This window comes from Chlorocebus sabaeus, chromosome 29 (genome assembly GCF_047675955.1).
Source record: "Chlorocebus sabaeus isolate Y175 chromosome 29, mChlSab1.0.hap1, whole genome shotgun sequence".
NCBI classification, from domain to species: Eukaryota; Metazoa; Chordata; class Mammalia; order Primates; family Cercopithecidae; genus Chlorocebus; species Chlorocebus sabaeus.
The window spans coordinates 15,851,664-15,868,988 of NC_132932.1; the positions used below are offsets into that span (position 1 = coordinate 15,851,664).

The 17,325-nt window shown below is 47.3% G+C and overlaps 1 protein-coding gene across 3 annotated transcripts in view; it reads left to right on the top strand.

Annotated features, from left to right (window-relative positions):
* Positions 1-13,872, top strand: part of BLM (BLM RecQ like helicase) — a 115,318-nt gene extending 101,446 nt beyond the window's left edge. For all 3 annotated transcript variants that reach the window (XM_007990458.3, XM_037987659.2, XM_073013000.1), the window contains 5 exons: positions 544-743; positions 1,183-1,375; positions 6,438-6,560; positions 8,516-8,717; positions 12,810-13,872. In XM_007990458.3, the coding sequence (XP_007988649.3) occupies positions 544-743; positions 1,183-1,375; positions 6,438-6,560; positions 8,516-8,717; positions 12,810-12,987 (896 nt within the window). In that variant the 3' untranslated portion in view covers positions 12,988-13,872. The remainder of the gene's footprint in view (positions 1-543; positions 744-1,182; positions 1,376-6,437; positions 6,561-8,515; positions 8,718-12,809) is intronic.
* Positions 13,873-17,325: the final 3,453 nt, after the last annotated feature.

Sequence of the window (17,325 nt, forward strand, 5' to 3'; positions counted from 1 at the left end):
GCAGTTAAATATTTAAAATTTTTAAATAAGTGGGTGTGATGGACTGCACCTGTTATCTCAGCTAGTCAGGAGGCTGAGGCAGGAGGATCACTTGAGCCCAGGAGTTTGAGACTGCAGTGAACCATGATTGCACCACTGCACTCCAGCCTCCACAATAGAGTGAGAACTTCTCTCTAAAAAAAAAAAAAAAAAAAAAATCGTAACTAGATAAGTAATGGACAGTTACCCTAATGCATAGCATAGTGATAGAAAGCTATTACGGTTTATGTAAACTCTTTCTTTGATTTATTTGCTCCAATATAATTTTGCTGCTGTTTTTTGTCCATGTGTATTGTAAAAAGATAAGGAAAAGTACATACAACCATAGAAATTTTAGCGTTCTACTCAAATATTCTCATTTTACAGAAATGAGTGTCTGTGCCAGGGGTTTGTGATCTATTCCATCTGTCCAAACTTGTCCATAAATGACTTTTTAGCCTCTTCTATTTGAGGGTGATGATATACCTACATTTACTCATCTTACTTCCTGAACCTTCTTATCAGGGAGTAAGAGTGCAAAAATCCAGTCAGGTATATTTGGAAAAGGATCTGCTTATTCACGACACAATGCCGAAAGACTTTTTAAAAAGCTGATACTTGACAAGATTTTGGATGAAGACTTATATATCAATGCCAATGACCAGGCAATTGCTTATGTGATGCTCGGAAATAAAGCCCAAACTGTACTAAATGGCAATTTAAAGGTATGGTATTTTTCATGTTTATTTTATTATCTCACAATGAGTTCAACCAAAATATATTACTGTGAAGTATAGTGTCTTTGTCCAAGCTTATAGATACTGGATTTATATGTACTGTTCTATATGAACATATTCTGTTCTTCTTAAATTGGAAAGAGATCTTAAAATTCAACCCAAGTAATGTCAAAAGTAATTTAATGGGTTATCAGATCACTAAATTTTTATATATTCATTAAAGAAACATTTATCAAGAGGCTATTCTATGCTTGACACTAGAGATACAAAGATGGAGAATGCACAGCCCCTGTTCCCAGGGGGCTCACTCTCTGCGTGACAGAATAGAACTACCCCCAAAAAATGCAATTATGCATTAAATAAAGCCCCTGTATGGGTACAAGTGCACATATACCCACTCCTATCATTTGTTTCTCTCTCATAAAAGGTAGACTTTATGGAAACAGAAAATTCCAGCAGTGTGAAAAAACAAAAAGCGTTAGTAACAAAAGTATCTCAGAGGGAAGAGATGGTTAAAAAATGTCTTGGAGAACTTACAGAAGTCTGCAAATCTCTGGGGAAAGTTTTTGGTGTCCATTACTTCAATATTTTTAATACCGTTACTCTCAAGAAGCTTGCAGGTGAGTACGCATGTATCCTTTGTTACGTGGCACAGATTAATAGGCCGAAAGTTAATCTTGCTAGGAAACTCCTTAAGTGATAAATATATCTCAGTGGTTTGTTTCTTTTTGGGGTTGTTTTGAGACAGGGTCTAGCTGTGTCACCCGGGCTGGAGTGCTGTGGTGTGATCATGGCTCACTGCAGCCTCAGCCTCCTGGGCTCAAGTGATCCTCCCACCTCAACTTCCCAAGTAGCTGGGACTACAGGTACATACCAGCATGCACAGTTAATTTTTGTATTTTTTCGTAGAGACAGAGTTTCACCATGTTGCCCAGTCTGGTCTCAAACTCTTGGCTTCAAGCGATCCTCCCGCCTCAGCCTGCCAGAGTGCTGGGATTACAGATAGGCATGAGCCACTGAGCCTGGCCTCAGCTGTTTTTATTTAATCTCTGATTAAAATCTCAGAGAAACAATTGAAACTTACTCTTTTTCTGTTTGTTTTTGAGATGGTGTTTCACTCTTGTTGCCCAGGCTGGAGTGCAGTGATGCGATCTCAACTCATCACAACCTCTGCCTCCTGGGTTCAAGCGATTCTCCTGCCTCAGCCTCCCAAGTAGCTGGGATTACAGGCATGCGCCACCATGCCCAGCTAATTTTGTATTTTTAGCGGAGACGGGGTTTCTCCATGTTGGTCAGGCTGGTCTTGAACTCCCAACCTCAGGTGATCCACCTACCTCAGCCTCCCAAAGTGCTGGGATTACAGGCGTGAGCCACCATGCCTGGCTGAAACTTATTCTTTTTTTTTTTTTTTGAGGACATCTAAGACTTGAATATTAATCTCATTCTTAAGATAAAATATGTTCTTTAACATATATACAGTACTTTGTTATATATGGTATAATAGTACCCTATATATGTTATATATGGTATAATTATAGCTCTGTGCCTGTATGAAAAACACATATACTCAAAGTAAATTGTGGGTCATGCCTGTAATCCCAGCTACTCGGGAGGTTGAGACAGGAGAATAGCTTAAACCCAGGAGGCAGAGGTTGCAGATATTCGTACATAACACAGCTGAACACTATCAGGCAGGCAAATAATCAGCACAAATAATGAAGTGATGTCTGGTTTTGGAAATTACAATGATCTGGCCAGACGCGGTGGCTCATGCCTGTAACCCCAGCACTTTGGGAGGCCGAGGCAGATGGATCACGAGGTCAGGAGTTCAAGACCAGCCTGCCCAACATGGCAAAACCCGTCTCTACTAAAAATACAAAAAAATCAGCCGGGCGTAGTGTCAGGTGCCTGTAATCCCAGCTACTCGGGAGGCTGACGCAGGAGAATCACTTAAACCCGAGAGGCAGGATTTCACCATGTTGGCCAGGCTAGTCTCAGACTGCTGACCTCAGGTGATCCACCCACCTCAGCCTCCCAAAGTGCTGGGATTATAGGCGTGAGCCATTGCGTCCGGCCGGATTATTGTAATTTCTAAAACGAGACATCACTTCATTATTTGTGCTGATTATTTGCTTGCCTTATAGTGTTTAGCTGTGTTATGTACAAATATCTTCATCCTCCACCTCCTGGGTTCAAGCTGTTCTCCTGCCTCAACCTCCCAATTAGCTGGCATAACAGGCATGCGCCCACCATTTACTTTGATTATATGTATTTTTCATATAGGCACAGAGCTGTGGATAATAAAAATCAATGTCCAAATCACTAAAACACAATTCTTTCAAAAAAGCACTGTGTCATAGTTTAATTAGCAGAATTTTTTCTTCCTTAATAGTCCATAAAATAACGGTATCTTAATATAGTTGGCATCTTAGAGTCAGTGAAATATTGTAATGACCAATTGTAATATTGTAATGGGTTGGGTGCCGTGGCTCACCACCTGTAATCCCTACACTTTGGGAGGCTGAGGTGGGCAGATCACTGAGGTCAGGAGTTAGAGACTAGCCTGGCCAACATGGCAAAACCCCTTCTCTACTAAGAATACAAAAATTAGCTGGGTGTGGTGGCGGGCACTTGTACTCCCAGCTACTTGGGAAACTGAGGCAGGAAAATTGCTTGAACCCAGGAGGTGGAGGTTGCGGTGAGCCAAGATCGCGCCACTGCACTCCAGCCTGGGTGACAGCGAGACTCCATCTCAAAAAAAAAAAAGTCTGCAGTGAAGAGATTGTGTTTTATGCTTCTGTGAATCTGGATCTAGCACACTGCTATGTCTTTAGTTAATAAATACTTACTGGTCTGAGTTATTTCCATGGGCAGATAGCCCAACCCAGAATTTCAGTAGTAGAGTTCCTGGAAAACAACGTCTTCGTACAGTTGACCAACTGGGCTATATTACCTTCCATGTTCTTCCTCATAAAATCTCATAATCATCACCTTCTGTCTTCTTCATTCCCTCTTCTACCATAATCGATCATTACAATATTTCACTGACTCTAAGATGCCAGCTATATTAAGATACTGTTACTTTATGGACTGTTAAGGAAGAAAAAATTCTGCTAATTAAACTATGACACAGTGCTTTTATTGAAAGAACTGTTTTTTACTGATTTAGACATTGATTTTTATTATCCACAGCTCTGTGCCTATATGAAAAATACATATAATCAAATTACTGTAGGTACCTATAAAAGTTCACATTCAAAGCCTGACTCTTCTGAGTCACTTTTTAACTGAGTTGTCCATGTCTTTGTTTTTCCCTGTGTCATCACTAACATTCTCATTAGCCATAAGGCATTTCCAGAGTGTTCCACTATTTTCCCCCAGATTTAATTGAAACCTCTGTTATCAGTTCTATTTTGAAGGTGGTGGTTTCTTAATGATACCAGAAGGTGTCAACAGAAGGTTGTACATCTCTCAGTAACAAAGATGTAATGCTGCCTCATCTACTTTAGGTGTCTTCTTTCTTAGGTCATGTAAAGCACTTGGTTGTACTTGCAAGAAACTATGGAATTGTGGGCATGTGTCCTCAGAGACAAATAGTGCTTGGGTTTTTTTTGTTTTGCTTTGTTTTTTTTTTTTTTTTTTTTGGAGATAAGATCTTATTCTGTCGCCCAGGCTGGGTGCAGTGGTTGAACACGGCTCACTGCAGCCTAGACCTCCTGGGCTCAAGTGATCCTCCTTACCCCAGCTTTCTGAGTAGCTGGAACTACAGGCATGTACCACCATGCTTGGCTAGCTTTTTCATTTTTTTGAAAAGACACGGCCTCACTGTTACCCAGGCTGGTCTCATACTCTTGGGCTGAAGCAATCTACCCTGTCTCAGCCTCCCAAAGTATTGGGATTACAGGCATGAGCTACCGTGCTCAGCCAGATAGTGCTTTTCTTAATGCCAGATGTGTTCCTTGCTACTCTGTTTCAGAACTTTTCTGCATTCACAATCACTTTTTTAATGCTAATCACAGTAGAGTCTTTTTGAAGACATGTCATGGCAGTTAGACTCAATACATGAGGTACAAACAGTGCAGTGACTTTGTTGACATGCTGACAGTACTAATAGCTGTGACTAAGTTCTCACAAGCGTGAGCAGTAACAACCGCAAGGCAGCTGCCATTTAGCCATCAGCAGTTCTAAGACACATCTTGACCTCAGGAATGCTAAGTTGTGAAAAGGTGTGTATCTTGGAATTGATGAAATATGGTATTTTATGGTATGTTATTTCTAGGCTCTTAGTGTAGTTTCTTAACTGTCCTCCTTACCTCCTGCTGTGAATGTGATGTACATTTTAATCTTTCAAAAACTAGTAAAACTACAACAGCTGCCCAGATAAAGTATACATTTTATCAAGGGTCTACATTTCTTCCTGCCTCTCACACTTTATCTTCCATTAAACACCCTTCATAAACCTTCTGTTCTGTCCACAGTCTGTTGCTTTTCCTCTAAACATGGGAATGATGTGAAAATCCCAGATGGGAAAGGATTCGAAATCTACCCTTTGCTCAGCTCAAATACATAGGAATGATTACTCCCTCGCTACCCAGAGCCAGTGCATCAGTCAGTCCTCCAGAGCCAGCCTCCAAAACTCACCCAAACCTTGCTTCACTGTGTCTCCACTACTGCATTCCAGTTCACTCCATCCTCACTCGCTCCTGCAATGGCTTCCACCAGGCTCCCGGATTCTACTGTTTCCTTTACAGTCAGTTTCTCTTTTTTTTTTTTTTTTTTTTTTTTTGAGACGGAGTCTCGCTCTGTCGCCCAGGATGGAGTGCAGTGGCCAGATCTCAGCTCACTGCAAGCTCCACCTCCCGGGTTCACGCCATTCTCCTGCCTCAGCCTCCCGAGTAGCTGGGACTACAGGTGCCCGCCACCTCGCCCGGCTAGTTTTTTGTATTTTTTAGTAGAGATGGGGTTTCACCGTGTTAGCCAGGATGGTCTCGATCTCCTGACCTCGTGATCCACCCGTCTCAGCCTCCCAAAGTGCTGGGATTACAGGCTTGAGCCACCGTGCCCGGCCTACAGTCAGTTTCTTATACACAGCCAGGGTGACCTTTAAATGACAGGCTTGTCTAGCTGCAAGACTGATATGCAATCTCTATGCAGAGGACTCAGCTGGCTGCTTGTTGCCTCACCCCACGTGGGGAAGAGTGGAGGAAGAAAAGTTTGTGCTGGAGGAAGTAACAATTTGGTTATGCCATCTAGGGTGGGGTGTACAAGTCTGGAGTGCAGAGAAGAGGCTGGAGCTGGAAATAGAAATGCAGCCTTCTCAGTAAAGACAGGGCATGCCAGTCTCAGCTAGATGAGTATTGGCCATGGGAATAGTGGGCAAGAGCAGGTCTGCTCCACTCTGCGCACATGGCACAAGTCCCACCCTCAGCCTCCTCCTGCCCTGGCTCTTGCCCTTGCTCTGCCCTGGCCTGTGCCGCTGGAATTGGATGGTGGGTTCCTGCCCTCTGCGCCCGTCTGCTGCCTCTGAGGTGCTAACTTTGCCCTTTACAAAATTGGCCTGTGTTCCCAGTACCCTGCAGTTAGTTGGCACTTAGCAGACGTGCTGAATGCGTGAATGAGCATGAATTCAGTGGGTTTTCTATGGGTGATAATTTAAATTCCTAATTTTATGCCTCTGCACAGAATCTTTATCTTCTGATCCTGAGGTTTTGCTTCAAATTGATGGTGTTACTGAAGACAAACTGGAAAAATATGGTGCGGAAGTGATTTCAGTATTACAGAAATACTCTGAGTGGACATCACCAGGTTAGTATACAGCCATGTGTGTTCTCTAAAAGCCTGTTTAATGTGAAGCGACGCATCTCACTGAATTAGAATGATGCAGTTTCCGGGTTGTGTGAATGCTTCCTACACCTCGTCACACTGACATCCAAGTCAGCCCCCAGTGGTGTGCCAGTCATCTCTGAGAGGACACTAGTGCTTTTGCCCCCTGCGGGTGCCAGTTCTGAACTTACTCATAGGATCCAAAAGGGGACCTTTGGGCCCAGGGGTTGCTAGTTCCTGTAATGCAAGTGCTCGAGGAATCAGAGCCCTGGGTGCCAGTGCCAGATCTGCCACCGTGTCATGCTGTGTGATCTTTGGCAGGCCACCAATAGCCTCTTTGTGAATCAGGTTCCTCCACCAAGGAAGGAACATGTTATCTGACAAACATGTCTAAAGATAAAATTTAAGACTAGTGTTTAAATGTTTTGGAGAAATGAGCATGAAACTAGAATGTTACTGTCGTTAGTCATTGACAGAACCTGCCTGAGTGCATCATTATCAGACGTTCCCAGAGTCACGTTAGGCCTGTCCTGACCTCTAATCATGAGCTTCATCATCATTACAGCTTTAGAAATCATTGACCGGGGGGAATGAGAACAACGAAGTATTTTGTTGCAGGCGATATTGAGAGCACAGAAGTCTTCTGCCCTCTGATAACATCACCATGTAAAAGGACACAACAGACAAGCCCAATTCAGTGTTCTTCCTGCTTCCAGACGGGCAGTGTGGGGGTCTTCCCAAGGGTGATGGAAATGATGAGCAGGATGAGATGGTTCAAGTTGTTTCTTTCCCCAGTCACCTTTTTTTTTTTTTTTTTTAACAGAGTCTCACTCTGTCTGGAGTCTCACTCCAGGCCGGAGTTCAGTGGTACAATCTTGGCTCACTCTGCCTCCCAGGTTCAAGCCTTATCCCACCTCAGCCTCCCCAGTAACTGAGACTGCAGGCACGCACCACCATACCTGACTAATTTTTGTATATTTTGGTAGAGATGGGGTTTCACTATGTTGGCCAGACTGGTCTCAAACTTGTGACGTCAAGTGATCCACCTGCCTCAGCCTCCTAAAGTGCTGGGGTTACAGCATGAGCCACCACACTTGGTCAGTTTCTTATAATTCTTCTATATGGTAATTCGTCCATTAAAAGCCTTGTTCTGAATACATTTTGACAGTGAGCCAGGTTTGGAGCAGCCACGGTGGAGTCCTGTGCCCTCCATGTTGCTCCTGTAGGACAAACCAGACCAGCCAGGAAATGGAGACTGGGTCTTCGTGTGACCTATCTATAGGGAGGTTTCGTGCTTTTTGGGTGCCTTGGGATGCAAATACTTATGGAAATTACCATCTTCTTTGCAAATGTGTGCTTTCATGCAGTCCCACCTCCCGCATAATATGTGACATGTTCAACCATTGTGCAAAGACAAGTTTTTTTGTCTGTGAAGAGTAAAATAGGGTCTAGAATTTTCTTATGCTCATTTACTAAGAAACTATTGTTCAAAGATGAGATACAGAACCGTTTGTTTCCCTGATATTGAGCTAATTTTTTCAGCACATTTAAAATAAGTAAAATTGCCTGCCATCTTTATAGCACTTGATGTTTTTTGAATTGCCTACCAGAACTAACTGCCTGATCAACAACAGGAACACAGGCCATATGCGACAGTATGAGCTAAACCTCATGTCTCTAGTTAACTTCAAGAGTATCACAAATTTTTTAAATGAATTCTGATTCTCTTTTGTTAAAAATGAATTGCCATTGAATACTTTGGGGCTTTGTGAAGTCAAAAAAAGGTTTGGTTCTTGCTGAATTGTTGAATCCATATGGCAGGGAGGAAGCCAGGTTATCTGCTAAAACAGGCCCCTGCAGTGTGTCCCTTCATATAGACTAAAAACACATGGACCAGTGCGACATCACCGGTAAACATCTGCATTTTCCATTTGTAGCTGAAGACAGTTCCCCAGGGATGAGCCTGTCCAGCAGCAGAGGCCCCGGAAGAAGTACCGCTGAGGAGCTCAACGAGGAAATATCCGTATCTTCCCACTACTTTACAAGTAAAACCAGAAATGAAAGGAAGAGGAAAAAGATGCCAGCCTCCCAAAGGCCTAAGAGGAGAAAAACTGCTTCCAGTGGTTCCAAGGCAAAGGGGTAGGTTTTGTGACATCTTTGCAATATAGGGAACAAGAGAAGAAAGGACAAAAATGTAACAGCTCTGCCTTGCTTTGAAGTATTTATTAAAATAAGCCATTATTAAATATTGCCTCCCCAGTTAATAGAGTGACAATTAAGGTTTGATCCAAAGCAAAAATATTTGCTTCAAGAAACAACAAAAAAATATTTGCTTCAGATGTTTAAAACATCTACTGACTAACAGTTATGACTAAAGTTTTCTTTCTTTCTTTTTGTTTTTTTATTCGGGGGCAAAGTCCGGCTCTGTTGCCCAGGCTGGAGTGCAGTGGCGCAATCTCGGCTCACTGCAACCTCTGCCTCCTGTACTCAAGTGATCCTCCCACCTCAGCCTCCTGAGTAGCTGGGACTCCAGGTGTATACCATCACTCCTGGCTAATTTTTGTATTTTTTGTACAGATGGGGTTTCCCCATGTTGCCCAGGCGGGTCTCAAACTCCTAAGCTCAAGTGATCAGCCCACTTTGGTCTCGCCAAAGTGCTGCATTACAGACGTGAGCCCCCGCACTCGGCCTGACTAACATTTCTTGTTTGCAAAGATGTCTTCCATGTTGATCTTCCCTTAGATATTTGTGTGCTTGTTTGGAATGATGGCTCTTCCTAAGAGACTTTTCCACCTAAAATACTATAAATCATACACTACCTGAATAAATAACAAAGGGTTTTGTGTCCTCGTGACTTTTACGATTCTGTCAGTACTTGCTCTGCTGCTTTTATTGCTGCAGAATCCCATGGATCTCCACCTTGAGGCCATGCACACTCCCTGCCTTTCATTAACGCCTGGGAGAATCGACCTCCCAGCCTTTGCAGGGGTAGCAAGAAGAAGCCACAACAGAGAAACCAAAAGTTCAGTCAAGCCAGGCCTCTTTAGGGTTGCATAAATGGCTTCTGTCTTCCCCTTCCCACGTTTGCCTGGGCCGCTCGTCTGGGACATGTCTGTTCTGGGTGCTTTCTGCACACCAGGGGAACAACAAAGATAGCACGGTCTGATCTGTGTGATGATCTTGGCAGTGTCCTTTCTAAATAATTGCATTGTTTCCGACAGCCCCTTTTTGGTTTTCTGCCAGGGCACCCTCTGCCTTCTGGCTAGTAGGTAAGGCCTGGCAGGAGGGAGACCATTCCATCAGTCTTGAGAACGTGACCCCAAAGTAACTGCATATTGTAACAGAATTGCTTGCAGAAAAAAGAAACCAAAAAGAAGTCCACAGTCAACTTTGCAAGCTGTTGTGTTTTCTTTTGCAGTTTTTCTACCTCTTGTCCTTCTGGGTAATAAAAAACAAAAATTGAGTGGGGGAAGAGAAAGGAAGGCAGACATTACCAAATTGTCATTTTCTTGTTAAGTCCATAAACAAACATCTTGTATGTGCTAATTCTCCTGCCAGAGTACTGAAATTAAAGGCATTAGAAAACGTTACTTTAATTTTGTGGCTTTGAGTGCGCAAGTGATCAGTAAATGTTCTTAAGTGAAGACATTTTCTTATTTCCATCATTTATTCCTCCGCTTTGGGAAATACTCCTTTCCTCCATAACACAGAGCCAGAGACCTTAAAAGGCATCTGGCTCAACACCCTGGGTTTTTGAAGAGGAAGCTGAGGCCTGGCCTGGGGAGGGCTTATCGGAGGCCAACCCTGCCTAGTATCAGTTTCAAAGATAGAAGCGGACACTGGCCTGCCCACACCTGCCCGGAGCACGTCCACTTCTGCATGTTGCCTGTGGAGACTCCTAAAAAACACACATGGTCTCCCATCTCATTTTTATGTATTAGAACAAAGCAAACCATATTCCAGTGTTCAGTGCTATTGGCTCCCTTATTTAATTTTCACAACTTTTGTTTGTAAGAGTGAAGCACTTTGCAGCATCACCTGGAACCTAAACTGATAAGAAGCAGTAAAGCTCACACTCGTGCAAAAGCCAGTACCAATTTCCATGCTTGTGTTCAGTGAGCCTGGGTGTTTAAGATGGGATTATTTGTTGTTGTTGTTGTTGTTGTTGTTGTTGTTACAGAGTTTCACTCTTGTCACCCAGGCTGGAGTGCAGTGGCACTGTCTCAGCTCACTGCAACCTCTGCCTCCCGGGTTCAAGCTATTCTCCTGCCTCAGCCTCCCAAGTAGCTGGGATTACAGGTGCATGCCACCATGCTGGGCTAATTTTTATTTTTATTTTTATTTTTATTTTTTTTTTTGAGACAGAGTCTCACTCTGTTGCCCAGGCTAGAGTGCAGTGGCCGGATCTCAGCTCACTGCAAGCTCCGCCTCCCAGGTTTACGCCATTCTCCTGCCTCAGCCTCCCGAGTAGCTGGGACTACAGGCGCCCGCCACCTCACCCGGCTTTTTTTTTGGTATTTTTTAGTAGAGACGGGGTTTCACCGTGTTAGCCAGGATGGTCTCGATCTCCTGACCTCGTGATCTGCCCGTCTCGGTCTCCCAAAGTGCTGGGATTACAGGCTTGAGCCACTGTGCCCGGCCTAATTTTTGTATTTTTAGATGGGGTTTCACCATGTTGGCCAGGCTGGTCTCAAACTCCTGACCTCAGGTGATCCACCCACCTCAGCCTCCCAAAGTGCTGGGATGACAGGCGTGAGCCACTGTGTCTGGCCAAGATGGGATTCTTTTTTAAGCCCTACCAGCTAAAGCCAGTGCGCTGTGTGACTTTGTGTTACCCTTGGAGCAGCCTCTTTGTGCTCCACTCTCCTTTCCACCAACCCAGTCTGCTCCCTGGATTGAGAGTCCCTGTGCAGTGAAAGAATAAATGTGGCTCTCTGCCAGCAACCTCACCTCCCCACCCTACCCTCAGAGTTTTACATCTTCAGAACAACATACACTGAACCAGTTGTGTTCTGGGCTCTCTGAGTGGGAGTAAATAGATGGCCCAGGTGAAATGGAGGCTGCTGTTGGCAGATTCATTCTGTAAATCAACATAAACAGCAGGTTTTCGCTCAGGGCTTAATTTCTCAGCAGGAAATCAACATAGGGAAACTTCAGGCTGCATCTCTGCCGGTTTAGCAGATCTTCGCCAGTTCTGCAGGAAAATTGTCCTGGAGCCAGAGTTGAAGTCGTGGAGCTCCCCCAGAATGTCATTACCCACAGGCTGTGGCCCTATACCCTCAATTCAGACGGGAGGCTGCTTGCATGCCCTGGTGCCATGGCACTAATGTTGGGCCTGACATCAGCCTGGTTAAAAGCAGCAGGAAAGGCTTCTGTGGGTACTGCTGCCCACAGTCATCACTGTAAACATGCCGGCCTCATGGTTTTGTTTTTTATTTCATTTAGGGGTGGGAAGGGAGCTGTTATCTTAAGGTCTGCAAGGAAAGTGAGATGCTGGAAGGACTTTGTAATCGGCTGTGGCAGCTTCTTCCTTGGCTTTAGAAGGCAGCGAGTGGGAGGGAGAGCGGGCAGATCTCCCGGTGTAGGCAGGTGAGCCAGGGAGCTGCAGGACACGGCCCTGACAGAGACAGGCCACACCCTTGGATAAGGGAGCTCAGCCTCCCCAGGAAGCTGCATCTGCAGCCCTCCTGGGGCTTCCTGGGGCTGGCCAGGAAGACGCCCAGCTCTGCCAGTCCTGGCCACCCAGCTCCATGCCACACGTGCTCACCCCACAGCTGCCTTGCTCTGGACTGTACAAATCCAGTCGTTCCGGGGTGCCTGTCAGCAGGGAGCTGAGGCCTTGCAGCAAGGTGTTTCACTTCCTTTATTTGGTCGGAATGGATGAGGGCATGTGAACCTCAGCTCCTCTTGTTGTACGGCTCTGGTTGTAGGCTGCCGAAGGTGTGGGTGGAGAGAGGGGCGGTGGGTTGGTCACAAGTCAGAAAATTAAGAAACAGTCCTTCACATTTCAGAAGGACAAATCCAGGACAAATTTATATGAAGGGCAGTGGTCCTTTATTCCTTAAGTAGTAAAGGAAACTGACCTTACCTGGGGGGTTCATAGGCAGAAAATGCACAAGGACACATAAGGCCCAGGAAAGCCATAGTGTAGCTCTGTGCAGGTCGAGAGGAAGAAGGTCATTCACTTTTGGTTCCATTTAACATTTTGATTTTTTCTTTGTCACATTTCAGGGGGTCTGCCACATGTAGAAAGATATCTTCCAAAACGAAATCCTCCAGCATCATTGGATCCAGTTCAGCCTCACATACTTCTCAAGTGACATCAGGAGCCAATAGAAAATTGGGGATTATGGCTCCACCGAAGCCTATAAATAGGCCATTTCTTAAGCCTTCGTATGCATTCTCATAACAACCGAATCTCAATGTACATAGACCCTCCTTCTTGTTTGTCAGCATCTGACCATCTGTGACTATAAAGCTGTTATTCTTCTTACACCATTTGAAATTTTTACTCGTCTCTATTAATATTTAAATAAATGCTGGGGGTGATAGTTCTTTTTAAAATAAACATTTTCTTTTGAATAAGCATGTTTTGCTGCTGCTGCAAGTGTTGTGGCCGTTGTTTCTCAGAACGTCTGAGGCAGCAGCTGAATCATCTCAGTGCAAGAGATTCTGAGCATAACACGAAACCCAGAAGCCAAAGGAAAAGCCACATGTGGGCCCTTGTGAAACGAAAGCTTTTTGTATGAGACAACACAAACAAAATTAAAAGACAAATGACGGGGAAAAGAGGAGAAAATATATTACAAAGGATTAGTATCCATCATATACCAAATACCTGTGAACCAGTCAGAAACATCCCAGTGGGCAGGTGAACCAAGGATGTGAACAGGCTAGTCTCAGAAGAAGAAATACACATGCCCACGGCTGGGTGCCGTGGCTCACGCCTGTGATCCCAGCACTTTGGGAGGCCGAGGCAGATGGATCATGAGGTCAGGATTTCGAGACTAGCCTGACCAACATGGTGAAACCCCGTCTCTATTAAAAATACAAAAATTAGCCAGGTGTGGTGTACAGGCACGACTGTAGTCCCAGCTACTCGGGAGGCTGAGGCAGGAGAATCGCTGGAACCCGGGAGGCAGAGATTGCAGTGAGCCAAGATCATGCCGTTGCAGTCCAGCCTGGGCAACAGTGAGACTCCGTCCCCCCAAAAAAAAGAGAAGGAAATAAATACATATGCTCTGCAAATACGTGCAAATGGTCAATCTCCCTGAATAAAAATATGATAAAACCACGTGAGTTCATTCTTTTGCCTACAAATTTACACTGGATAATATCCCAGTATTTGGGGTCAGCGAGAAAGGTTGGCAGGTTGTTTGGGTGGCGTGTGTGGCAGTTCCTCTAGTCCTTCGGTATTGTGGTGGCCTCGCTTTTCAGGATGCTCCATAATGGGCTGATTGGCCCCAGCATCCTAGGTAGGATTTTGGCCTCTCTTGCCTCAACTCCAGTGGCCCCGTTTTTGCAGACATGGGTTTCTCAGCTCTAGGTCACCTTTGGGTCCCACACAGCGAGGAAGTGGCATAAGTCGTGAAACACACACCTCGACCTGCCCCTTGTGTGGTGTTACCTGTGACCTCACTCAGGAGGGTATAGCTGGGAAGACCCTGCCTGTGCCAAAGCCAAAGGTGTGAAGAAGGGGTTGATTGGAAGCCATGTGGCCTCCGCCTGGTGACTCAATCCTGAGAGGGACCCTGCACCCACCCTGAGGACCCACCCTTGTGGTAGCACACCAACTTCCTGCCTCCTGGGCTGTCTGTGAGCCCCAACTGCGGCCTGTGGGCTTTTGGCTCCTCATTTAATGGGGTTGACTGGCCAGGTGACTTGCTGAGGGCTGAGCACCATTAGCACGAATGCCTTCCGGATCTGACATTTTCAGAGGCCATCCTTCTGGCCAGAAGAACCTTCTCTGGGGATGAGGAGTGGAAAGGAGACAAAGTAGCCGAAGTTGAGGCACCTGGGGTAATGTCCACAGCATGAGGCCACCTTGGAGAGTTGCTGATCCAGTCAGCGCATCTGGCACGAGGCATGTCCGTTCCACCTGCTGCAGCAGCTCTGGCCTTGTTGGTGGGGATGGACCCCAGCACAGACAGGTCACTGCTGGGCTCTGACCTCATCCACTCGTTCTTTCTGGAGATGGAGCTTATCCCTCAGGGTCGCTGGCTGTGCCTCCAGGGGCTCCCAGGGCTGTGGGGGAACAGATGAACATAACATGTGCAGGGCCTGAAGGTGGAGAGCAGAGGCCATGTGGGGCCCACACGACCTACAGCCCTTCCCCATGTCCTGGGAAGATGACAGGGTGGCTCGCCCCTGCCTCCCAGCAAGGAACCTGAGGCTTAGAGACCTCTGATTTGCCTAAGCTCAAATGACCACAAGTGGCAGAGCCAGGCCCCACACCCAACTCTTGAAAACATTCTGGGTTGGAACAGGCTCTGCCCAGTTTCTCAAGACCCGGGAACAGGCACAGAAAATGCAAGCAGCCTCCTTCCTCCAGCTCATCTTCCAGCCCTCCCAGACCCCCAGGGAAGGCTCTGCATTCGCCCAGCGCAACCCCAGGAGGGCAGAAGCAGGCAAACTTTCTCTGAACCGATGCCAAGGCCTTGAAGCCAAAGACAGGTCCACGGTGACAGCAAAGCTTCTCTGGGCTGGGCCCTGCTGGTGCCCCTCCATGGGCACAAATTGCCACCACCTGGGATAGGAGAGGGCACAAGTCCACCAGGGAGTGCCAGCCTGGGACCCATCACGGGCCCATAATTCCCTAGGTACAGGAAGGCCCAACTCTCCCACACTCACTTGTCACCCTTCTGGAGGGCACAGGCAGGACTGGAATCTGGCTCTGCAGCTGCACATATGCCCTGCTGAGGCCCTCACACTGCAGAACGCTGGCCGGCAGGCCCTTGCTCACCTCCAGGGACAGAACCAACCACTCTCAGAGGAAAAGAACAAGCATGGAGAGCCCCCCACCCCACTGGCACTGTGCCAAGGGCTGTTTCTGGAACTCAGGTAATTCACTTCTTCCATCCCTCCCGCAGCCCTGGGAGGCAGGCACATGATGTTGGCCTTTTTTATGCAGAAACCAGAATTCAGAGAGGTTATGTAACTTGCCCAAATCCACGCAGCTAGCAAGTGGTAGTAAGTAGGGTAATACACATCTCGATGTGCCCTGAAGAGTCCCAGTTTACATCCGTTGTCCTGGTGTGATAATTAACACAGCTCACTTTCATTCTCAGAAGTGCTCCAGTTCAGACAAGTTCAGTGGCATCAAGAATCTAAGCTCTTTCCCTGAACTATCCAACCTCCTCGCCCAACCCCACTTTCCAGCCAGAGCCTCAGGGGCCACCTGCTGTCACCTGTTCGAAACTCCTGGCCTCTGCTGCAGGCTCCAGGCACAGAGGCTGCAGAATTATCAGCCAGCATCGCTGAGCTGCGGCTTTTCTCCAGAAGAGGAAGTGGAGGCTGTGGTCCAGGCCCTCTCGTTCTTCTTGAGAAACTGCTGCTTCTCCCACTCCTGCAGCCGTCTGGAACTGCTCTGAGGCCCCGAGGCCCACCCTGTCCTTTGGAGGCTCCCAGAGTCCCAGCCCGGCTCTTTCTGTGGCTCAGAGCTGCTGCCTGGGTGGGGAGCAGCAGGCAGCAGTCAACCTCCCCCAGCCTGGGACCCCCTGCTGGCAGAGGCCTCTGGGCAGAGACATGGCTGATGGGTCTTCTGTAGCAGCTGGAGTGAAATCCCCAGTGGCTCCAGCAGCCACTTCTCCCTCAGTGCAGCTGCCACAGCCCCGTGTGGCCTCAAAGCCAGGGCTCAGAGAAGCCAGCTGGTGGGCACACCCAGGGGACCCGAGCCTGGCCCAGAGCCTGCTAGGTGCTCCAGTTCATGAGTGCAGCAACCACTAGTAGGCAGGGGCTCAACTCTGCAGCTGTGCAGGGCAGACCCAGGACTTCGGGGACAAGCCCCTCGGCCTGCAGAAGGCTCCTGCTTTCCAAAATGCACTCACGCTGCTGTTCCTCCCATCCCGGAAAGGCTCCTCGGCTGGCCCACGCTCCCTGTTGGCAGGAGAGGAAGGAGGAAGGGAGAAAACCCTCCCTGGTTGGGGTGGGCTGTGAACCCTCCCCCACAGGGTCACCACTGGGAAAAAGGACAGGACAAGGTAGACAGAAGCCAGAAGTAGAGTCCAGAAAGCCCCAGTCACGGCGAGGAGTCCCGGAACAGGTCTGAGGCTGGTCCCTGTAGCTAACCAAGGTGAAGGTTGGGGTTCTGGCATCATCACAGCTCAACTGTGTGGTTCCACAGCCCCCAGAGGGTTCGGGGAGCCCTGAGAAGGTGCCCGGATGGCACTCTGATGGTGTCTAGGCTCGGGTCTATTCAGGATGTGGGAGTTCACCCCAGAGAGCCTGTCTGTCCCCATGGGTCCCACACACAGGGCCTGCCACACACACAGGCCACAGGCGTCTGCCTGTCCCGGCCCCATCTACTCAATCCCTGCCAGGAGCCACAAGGCCCCATGAAGGTCAGGCCCTGGCATTATGCCTGGGCCAGGAGTGGAGCAGAGAGCTCAGGTCCCTGCTTCCTGCAGGGAAGACTCTCCTCAGTGGGATAGAACCTGGAGCAGGGACCCTTAGGGTAGGAGGTGGCAATGGTGTCCCGGGAACTGCTGACGCGGAGTAAGGGTCTGAAGAGCCACCACTACCAGACCTG